Source organism: Symphodus melops, assembly GCF_947650265.1.
Source record: "Symphodus melops genome assembly, chromosome: 11".
NCBI classification, from domain to species: domain Eukaryota; kingdom Metazoa; phylum Chordata; class Actinopteri; order Labriformes; family Labridae; genus Symphodus; species Symphodus melops.
Genome location: NC_136701.1, coordinates 22,699,649 through 22,709,980, shown reverse-complemented (window position 1 = coordinate 22,709,980; position 10,332 = coordinate 22,699,649). Strand labels below are relative to the sequence as shown.

The following is a 10,332-nucleotide window of genomic DNA, read 5'->3' as shown; positions in this document are numbered from 1 at the left end:
TCAATAAACTGGGAAGTACATTCAATGCACTTTTTAAATGGCCCTATTGCTGAATTGTGAATAGCATCTTGAAGTTACTGGCTCTTTTAACTATTTTTAAAGCCTTTTTTTATTCTTTTTTTTTTAATCCAATTTAATTTTGCACTATGTGATATTCTTCTGCTATCCTGCTTTGCTGTTCTAACACTGTAAACACTTGAACTTCCCTTGCCTGAAAATAACATTCTACAATTAAATCTTGGTTATCTGTAAATTGTGTAGTGAAATGATAGAGAATCAATAACAGATTTAGAAATATAGGAACATATTCAGAGATCAAATCATGTTCACATTATTGATCATTTATTACCTCTGTGTGTTTGTTTAGATGTGTGTATTACATGTGAGCGGCAGCAGCACAGCAGGGGGATGGTGACCTTCACTTCAGCAGCCACTCCTTTATTAATGATGCTTCTCTTCACTGCAGCAGCTGAGCAGCTCAGCCTCAGATCAGCTGCAGCCAGCAGTGCTCCTGAGTGGACAAGTCTTCACATTACAGCTACGTTAACCACAGAAAGGCTGACGTGAGTTAGGGAGAGATCTAGGACACCTCACAGCTGCAGGACAAATTCAAGGTTACATTTAAATGAACAAATATTACAAAAGTAGACAAGGGAGTCACTGATTGGTTGGATGAGAATTAAAATGATTCATATTAATCAAAAACATGTTAAAAACTGGAGAGAATATCTGGAGGATTTCTGTGTTTCTGTTTTTCCCTCATCAAATTTCACGCTCCGAGATATTCACTTTTACAACTTAAAGCAAGGTAAGCATGTTTCAAATGATTGAAGTTGGCACAAAAAACTGCTTATACAGACAACTGTTCTTGGATAATGTCTAAAATGACGGGGGGAGATCAGATCAAATCTTTTGCTTTAGATACATTACTTAAAATGTTTATTTTTTTATTAAAACTTTATACATTTGCAAGACAGTAGGTTAAAATCATTATCAGTTAACAACTGCATTGATGTAAATTGGTCTGATAAGAAATTGTGTTTGATCTATTACGTATGCCATGTCTCCCTTTTGTTTTTCTTTATTCATCCCATGAGGTAAATCATAAACAGATGAACACATTTTACAGCCTCTGTGCTGAGCGTTTTTAATTAATGTTGCGTTAACTTGGTAGGATCCGTAGTTATACCATGTCCCTGATTTTATTTTAACGTCTCACAGACAAAAAAACCCTTTAAACCTTTCATTCGACATCCATTTGCTGTGTGAATAGATTCATGTTTAATGTTTTCAAAAACATCTTTAAATAAAGATTATATCTGGACATATAATGTGACCGTACCCTTTCATTTAAAAATACATCCAAAATGTTAAGGTGCAGAAGCTGACATCTCAGTATATTGAGGATTTTTGAAGCATTCTTGACTGTTCACAGGTGAAATGAAGCCTGAGTGCAGTCCCTTTAATTACCTTTGACAGAATTCTTCTCGCCAGAAGGAAAGCTGCAATCTAAGAATCAATAAGTCAAATTGCCACAGAAGCAAAATGTTGTCATGTGAGTGTAAAACTATTTTTCATGTCTGCAATTTGAGGCAAAATGTCACAATAGGGCAAAGAAGACCCATAAAGTGAAAAAAAAATGCAAAAGTTCCACCATGTCTGCAGCATCTGAAACTCTCCTCTCCCTTGTCAGTTGAGTCTATATTGGAGTTCCTTTAAAGCTCAAAGCAATGTTTAACAGCTGAGCTCCCAGCTCTGCCTGCTGCCCTCCAGGAAGGAACTCTGATGAAAGCTCTCTGTAGGTGCTGCAGACTCTGCGCTCACGAACATGCTCCCTGTGAATGGCGTGTTTCCATCTATGCCGTGCCTCGCCGTGTAACACCACTAAAGATCTGCGAGGAAGATGCACAGCGACATGGACTTCCTCTGCTAAGCCAAACCCCAACGGCAGACCGTCTTCAAGGGACATGGTGAGTGTGGTGTCAGATAACATGTTGATGGTGACCAAGCGTTCCCCCCACAGCCAGGAGTCGTCCAGGTGTGGATCGATAGCAGAGCCTCGCTGAGGATGATAATCCAGATTGCACTGCTCCACAGGTTGAAAGTCTGAAAGACATGGCTCTCGCTGCATTCGAAGCACTAGTTTTTGACTCAAGGCAGGAAGTCCACTGAAGCCACCAAAACGCACTTTTCTTTTCTTGAAGTTCACTTTTGGTCCAAAGTCCTGTGAAGATATGAGTAAAACGTTTTAAAAATATGTATCAGAATGTTTTATACTGTAATAATAATAAAGTGTGATATTCACAAAAAAAAGTGCATGTTGTTATTTCCACAATAATAGTAATAATAGTCGCTCTGACTGAAAATTCAGCTGTTGTTTTGGAAAAAGGAAACTCATTTGAGAATTTCAGCTAACTACAAAAAAAAGAAAATGTGTTGTCATTGGCTGCATTTAAAATGTAAAAACAAAATGGTGCTCATAACCTGTTTCCTTCGACCAGACTGGGACTCATTCCACACATCCTGGTCGATACTGCTCATCAGCTCCTTCTCCTCCTCTTCGGATATAAAGTTCTCCCACAGGAAGACACCAGGAAACGTGAAGGATGGACCCTCGACATCTTCTGCACGCTTTGTCTCAGGATTGTAGAGGAAATGATGCTCAATCTTTACCGAAAAAAAACAAAAAAACATGATAAGGAGATTCTCCGTATGTTACACACATGGCTTTCCTGATACTGTCATCTCTGCTGGTTAACCCCAAATTCACAAAATGAAATTAATGTCTGATGACTGCATTTTTTTTAAAATTTTGAGTATGTTTTCTGGTTAGATATATTATATTATATTGGACAACTTTAATAACTTGCTTGTCTCAAGTTAGGAGAGGCACTTGACAAGGGTTCTCCAGCACATTTCTTTCAAAGGACAACCTTTTTTGTTGTAACTAATCATACTGTCCGGTTTTTTTACTTGCATTTTATCTATTTTGTTCGTTTGTTTTAAGTGCATTTAATAAATAATAGAAAATAAAAAAGCAGCCAAAAAGAGAAAAATGCACAGAAAACAAACTGATAGTGAAAGTAGATATGCATTGTTGTTGAACCATTTTGGCAAGACACACAAATCTAAGATTTTAACAAGTTACACAGCTCTTTTTAAGAGAAATGTCAAGTCTGTCTTTAATGTCCCGTCAGACCATCCGTACTTGTTCGAGTGGCTATGGCTCCCATTAGCTGTGTTTGTTTACAGCGTACTGAACACGTGTCAAATCCGGATTTTTTTCCAGTAATATACTTTACCTTTTGTTTATTGGCCTCCAGCTGTCCCTTTCCTTTTAAATGTTCGCAGGTCAGACATCGCCTTATGCCTTTACAAGCACATGAAGTAGTGCCGTCACTGCTGTCAGGAGCCATCATGCTGCATCTTCTTCGTCTGCTACCTGGCAGGTGGTGAACTTGTTAAAACAGGTTGATATCGCCCCCTAGCGAACATGTTTCTCTCGCCCAGAGACTGCGTTAAAGTGTTCACTCACTTAAGACTATTTAGTTTCCACAATGTGAGTTAACGAAGATTTGCATTAACCAATATATATCATAATAACAACACGCAAGGTTTTAAACTGCATAGACACAAAGGAAACATGGATTATAAATATTGGAAAATTATCAAAGGAACACAAACCAATTGAAGACAGAAGAGCAAATAACCTGAAAAGGTCAAATAAAGACAAGAGGTCTACAAAGGAGTGATAGCAGTCTGTGCTTACTGTAGCTGGTACTTTAACCACACAAGCTGTGACTTCTTGACATCTTCAGAGAATTGACCACTCATCTATCTGTGATGATTGTGTTTGCAGAAAGTCACAAATTAGGCAATTGAATAAATATCTTGGTGTAGGCTTAAATAGTGCCATACATAAATGGTGTCAGTTATCTGGAATACAACAGTACAACATTAAAACAGCATTTTATAACTTCTCACCCAAATCCCACCATATGGTCAAGTTGTGTAACTTAGACATTTTAATAGTTCTGGGTTTGTCCATTTAAAGTTGTTAACTAATGTCTCATGATTAACGCAAGAACACAAATCTCAACATCAACTCTTTCTCTGTTTCTCTGTCAAGTTCAACTTCCACGCTTTCACTTATGTTGTCATTTTTGTGTGTTTTATATGATTCTAGCTGCAAATTTCCCTGTGGGACACAATGACAACTTTGCACTTTTAAACTTTGTATTGATTAATAACTTGCCTAACTTATATTATGATGGTTGCAAAAATAACATAAAGATAACTACATGTATACAAGGGAAACACACACACTGTTGTCCTGCTATATTGGCCTTCGAGAACAACATGTACTCAGTCCCAGCTGAGTCTGAATGACTGACTGTGTTCTCCGTCCTGCCCAGTTGCAAATCCTGCTGGTTGTCTGGGAGGAAAACAAAGCTTAAGACCCAAGATGAAGGCAGAGACGGAGGCTCCTTTCAAAGCCAAACCATTTTCTCAGATTATTTTGCTTATTTGTGTCACTTTCTTCAATTCAGGTATGTAAAACCTTCTACTTTGATATTTTCTGGTTTAAATAGATTGCATTATTTTTCCAAACAATGGTCTCATGTTTCCCTGCTTTTTTTAATGTCATGCCCATGAATGGCTTTGTAAAAGTTTAGTTCGTAGTTTATAGATGCACATAATGCCAAATATTTTTTATTTTTTTTTGTCTTTATTTGGTCCAGGATTTTAAAGGATATTTTGTAGTCATAAATTACAAATCAGATTTTGGGAAAACCCTTTACAAAAAAAACTCATGCAGCAATCTCCTTGATGAAATAATGTCAAATTTATAATAGGATATCATCTACAATAAGATATGTCAGTTCTTTAAAGAAATGCTGAAGGTTGGAAGAAAATGGGAACAACTATGCAAACATGACTTTGATTTGTAGATGCATACTTAATTTAGATACCAAAAGAAAAGTTCCTCGGTATCATAATGCTGTCGGTGTTGTTGTTGTAGTTCTGTGCATATTATATTAAAATGTTCGATGTTACCACCAATTATGCAGGGTTAAACAGGCAAAGCTCTGACTGGACATTACATCACAAAGGAGGTATTTGTTGTTGGGGTGTTGGACTGTGTGGGTGCTTTTACAGTCTCTGGACGTTCTTTGTGAGTAATACAGTAATTGTGCCTCTAGCCTGTAGCAGAATCAGTGTTGTCAGATGTTAAGTTATTTCAGCTGTGTCTCATCATTGTCCCGCTCCTGGTTGCGGATAGCAGCAGAGTCACTGAGCTGTTCTGTTTCTGCAAAGCAAGCATGGCATCTGGATTGCCCCCAGTGCTCTTTTCATGAACTGCCAAGAAGGAAATTTGAACAAACAATCTTTTTTGTTGGCTCATGCTGGCTCATATGAAGGACTGACAGCTGTAACCATGGTTACTTGTATGTACCATGCAAACTGACTCATGTACAAAGCAGTGATGGGGTGTGCTGTCTATACACTGACCTTCACATGACTATCTGTATATCTCAATACATTCTAACAAAACATAGAAAAAATGCCATGCACAGAAATGTCAGGTGTAAAATGTGAAAGTTTGAAAGTTGGACTGGTGGATCAGCTTATAATAAAATGAGAAGTGGCTATAAATACACAAACATTATTTCCCCAGTTTTTCTTCTTCAACTCTTTCATCAATTCTGCAGGTGGGGTGCTGGCAGTGAATATGACTATCCCCAACACTCTCATTAGAGGAACAATGGGAGGGGAGGCCCTACTGTCTGTCCGCTACAACAGTTTCAGTCTCGACCTGCCGGTCATCAAGTGGCAGCTCAGGAGGGAAAAATCTGTCACTGTTGTCCAGTCCATTGGAACGGACATCATTGGGACCCTGAGGCCTGAGTATCGTGATCGCATCCTGGTGTTTGAGAATGGGACTCTGCTCCTCCACAACCTCCGACTCTCTGATGACGGAATTTATGATGTGGAGATCTCCATCACAGATGATACCTTTACAGGAGAGGGCAGCATCACTCTCACTGTGGATGGTAGGACTACAAGTGGTATTGTTTGATCTTAAAATGATTTAAAATCTACTTTTTGTCTGAGCCAGTTTAAAAGACAACATGCTTCTTTGAATGACTTCGATGCGAGTCCAACCTAAACTGGAAAGTTAAAATAACATAAAGTCTCACCACATACTCTTTACTTTACATAAGCATGTTGCTGCCATGCAAAAAAAGGATAACATATTCGTATCGTGTTATACAGTGATGCATATTGGTCTTGCAAGATGTTTTTCACCCTTTAACTTGATACGTTGACACAATAGTGTTTTCTCATGCTAATGCCATTTGACATTGTGGGTAAATATCAGGTCTCCACCAGAGGCTGAACTTTGTTGTTGTATCTTGAAACATCTTAAAAATGATCAATGACTACAAAGGTTTTTATGTGAATGTCAAAACATATTGTTATAGATCAAATCCATTTTGTCAGAATTAGAAACTTCTCAGATTATTACTTGTTATACAACAATGAGTTCTGAACAAGCAATCTGCAAAAACTGTGGAACTACATTTAAGTTGGAGTTAAATAATAATCTTTTGTTGATTTTTTTTTTTTTTACTTTTTACATCTATTTTCTGCTTTTGTAAAAACATTATCACAGTTCAGTTTGAAATGTTGTACTGAATATCAACTCTGCTTTTTTTTTTTTTTTCAATGACTCACAGCAGTACTGATAATTAGTACAACATCACTCTGTGTCAGTATTATGGTGACTCAAAGGGCCTGATTAACCAAACCATCAGATAAAGTCTTGAGATATACAATAAAAAAATACATTTCTGATATTACAATATTTATGCTAAAATAATTCTGTTGACTGTCTCTTATACACAGAGTCTATATCTAGGCCCTACATCCACATGGAGAGTTCTTCAATACTGGAGCTCAGCCAAAACGTCATCCTCAACTGCTCCCATGACAATGGAACCAGGACCACATACAGGTGGTTCAAAGGGGGAAAGCCACTCTCCAATGTCACCAGGTTCCTGTTATCACCTGATCAGAAGCTCTTGACCATCACACGTGTGTTGATGGCCGACGATGACATTTATAGCTGCACCGTCGAGAATCCTGTAGGCAATGCGACAAGCGTGCCTCTCCGGCTAACCGTCTACAGTAAGTGATAATGGAATGCTTTGCCTCTTAGCATGACAGAAACACAAAAAGGCTATCTATGAAGAACCTCCACATACAAGAAAATAGCAGCTTTAAGCATGAGACAATATATTTTATTGAATCAATTTAATATTCTATTTTTAGATTATATTAATGAAAGATATCTGAAAGTCAAAGTATTTATTTATAAATGAGATTTCATTGTCATTACAAACAAGATATGTCACATAGGCATTTAGTTAAAAAGCTATATTAACCCTATTTCACCAATTTGATGTGTGTGGTGACTGGTGAGTAAGGTAGAGTGCACGAAAACATTTCTCTATCCATTTAGCATTTAACCTTACCTTATCAGATGCACTCTTACGATTACCTTCGATTATGCACAGACATTTTTGCTGAAAATCTATACCAAAATGTTGAGATAATTCAGTCTGGACAGGAGTGGTTGAATGACAAACATCTATTGCTAAAAGTAGTTGTACCCAAAAAATGTACAAAATATTTTTAATTAATTCGTCATCATGAACTTTAAAATCACCTTGTTTCATTTTAAGTTGTGAATAACTTTTAATTTTGCATATTTTACTAGGAAGAAGTTCCCTCTACATCATCCTTTCCACTAGCGGCATCTTTGTCCTCATCACCTTGGTGACAGTATGTGCCTGTTGGACACCATCCAAAAAGTAAGAGTTGCTCAGACTTCAAAATTAAACCTAAACAACCTAATAACAATGTAAAACAGGCAGGTCCAGAGTGCAATAAAACACCCTATAACTATTCAATGATTACCTTTAACAGGTCAAAACCTCCACCAAGAAAGCCTCTCCCCAGGCTCTATGATCACTGTCATCACTCACCAATCAATCATACAGGTGTAGTATAGTCATACTGAATTAACTTCTAGATTTATTAAAGTTATTATACAAAGTGATCAGCTAATTTCTTATAATATAAATGAATCATTTTTGAGAAATGTGACGGAATGTTTTACATTTTGCTTCAGGTGACCTACTTCCAAAAAATACAGAGCACAATGGAATAAATGCTGTAACTTCTCTCTACATCCTACAGCAAAAGGTATCACTCATCACAACCGTTTTTGTACATACATTCAGTTAAAGTGGCATAAAGAAATTGGAAGCAATTTAAGCCTCAGTTGAGAAATGTGTGCAGTGAATGTGTAAAAGGGGCCTGGAAACATTCAATTTCTCCAAACTAAATGACTATCACTTAAAAAATAATGAGACGGACAAAGGTAATTGTGTGCTTAAATTAGGGGGTATAAGAGTCTTTTCCACATGCATACTTTTTTAATAAAACAAAACTACGTTTGCCTGTGTTACAGTTAGCTGGGACTATATTTTTGCTGAACTGTTTTGCAGGACCCCTCCATGGATGACTCATCAAGCAACAGTATTGGATCTCCTTCTGAACTTGATAACCCACCTTGCTACACCAGTTCCCCCAGCTACAACAGTTGTCTTAACCAGTCGACCATATCCCCTACCCACTCCTCATACAAGTATAACTGAAATCCCAGATTCAAGTATCCACATTACTGCAAATGAGAGATCAGGTCGGCGTGCTGCATCCTGCTCTGGAAACATCGTTCTTCATCTATCCAGTTTTAGAAAAGATCCCAACCATTTTCCATGGTTTTATAATAATGTCATTTCAGTTCCCTGACAAGTCATCAATGAAGTTAACTAAAACATAAACGAAAAGCCAAATCTGAGAAATTGCAGTGTTTCAGAAGATGATGAGGGGTCAGTAAGATTCAAGAGTCAAACTGTATTGTGGTTAAAACATTTGATTTCTGATTAAGTTTTTTTTGTCCATCAAGATCATTACAGACACAAGCGGGTTTGTTGGGTATGTTATATGAAGAAAGTCTGAAATAGAAAAAAACAACAACCACCGATAATTGACTTTTATAGTGTTGTGATATGATACATTAATTATTATTTTGAGGAAATTCAGAAGAAAATTTTAAATATTTTGTGAACAATTGTAAATAACTGTTTTTTGTATGGATGACACAATTGCATTTCAGTGACAAAGCTATGTTGCAGGAGGAAAAATAGTCTTTCAGTTTTTATACAATTGTAATAAAAGGTGAAATTTTAAGAATATATTTTAGCCGTGTCTTAACCTAAATGTGTCTCTCATGGTCTGTCTTTTTATTTTCTTCTTTCCTGCTCTTACTGGTTGTCATTCCAGGCAGTCATTCATCTATCCTCTTTTGAGTGCATGTTTACAAATTATATTATTAGGTTATAGATATATTAGGTTATAGATAGACATAAATGACCTAACATGAAAGAAAACAATTATTTTAATTAAAAGTTGAATTGATGCAGCAAATTAACCAATAAAACCCATGTGCTTATAGAAAAGCAGTTAAAGTTGTTTGAATTAGTAAATAAGCCATATATTCATTTCTGCAGTTAAATACAAAAGATTAGATATGTTTAGATATAGATTTGTTTGAAAGATGCAAAACAGGCCAGAAGCTCCTTTTAAAAAAGAGCTTAAGAGATCTTGCGATAATTGTGTGGCTAAAATTTAAGCAGGGTTGGTTAGATGGCATTAGCTTGTTCAGGAGGACTGTAGGATGGTTAAACGGTAGTTCTGATGTTCCTGGTTCAGCTCTGGCTCGAGGATGTGCTTTTTGTTGATGTCCAATATTGTGAGATTGGTTGAGTCAACTCAATGGGTGAATAAAAAAAATGTGTCCCTGTCAGATGGTTTGAATTCTTGTTCGAATGGAAATTAAGGGATTTTTTTCCAACATTGTGTGTGCTCCTTTGTATTTTTTTTTGGATTTGAAACAAATTGAGATAGTGTTGCTTTCAGGTAAAGGTGACAGGGGAAATTATTTATTGGTATTTTAGATTGCTTGTTAAAGTTTATGTACTTAAATGCAGGCAATATGGTAGCTGCATGTTCCCATCGAAATTATTTTGTAACCTACATAAAAGTGAAATGCACAATTAATTGTGAGTGTATCTAAAACGGACGCTAGATGGCAACATGAGACGATGTAGCTGTGATTTTGCTTCATACTGGAACGTGAAAGAAAAGAGACCGACTGAAGTGAACAGACACCTGCTGAACAGAGAGCTTTGTAGGAGA

At 36.7% G+C, this 10,332-nt stretch overlaps 2 protein-coding genes across 2 annotated transcripts; one reads left to right on the top strand and one right to left on the bottom strand.

Annotated features, from left to right (window-relative positions):
• Positions 1-603: 603 nt before the first annotated feature.
• Positions 604-3,493, bottom strand: alkbh4 (alkB homolog 4, lysine demthylase). The gene is made up of 3 exons (XM_079355798.1): positions 3,303-3,493; positions 2,485-2,667; positions 604-2,224 (listed from the first exon to the last, which is right to left on the bottom strand). Exons 1-3 carry the CDS (start codon positions 3,417-3,419, stop codon positions 1,700-1,702), a joined length of 825 nt encoding a protein of 274 aa, XP_079211924.1. The 5' UTR covers positions 3,420-3,493; the 3' UTR covers positions 604-1,699.
• A 9-nt stretch (positions 3,494-3,502) lies between these two features.
• Positions 3,503-9,924, top strand: LOC306831614 (hepatic and glial cell adhesion molecule-like). Its single transcript, XM_079355797.1, has 8 exons — positions 3,503-3,559; positions 4,416-4,550; positions 5,715-6,056; positions 6,913-7,194; positions 7,787-7,880; positions 7,996-8,069; positions 8,201-8,274; positions 8,580-9,924. The coding sequence occupies exons 2-8, from the start codon at positions 4,466-4,468 to the stop codon at positions 8,727-8,729; spliced, it is 1,101 nt and encodes a 366-aa protein (XP_079211923.1). The 5' UTR covers positions 3,503-3,559; positions 4,416-4,465; the 3' UTR covers positions 8,730-9,924.
• The last annotated feature ends 408 nt before the right edge of the window (positions 9,925-10,332 follow it).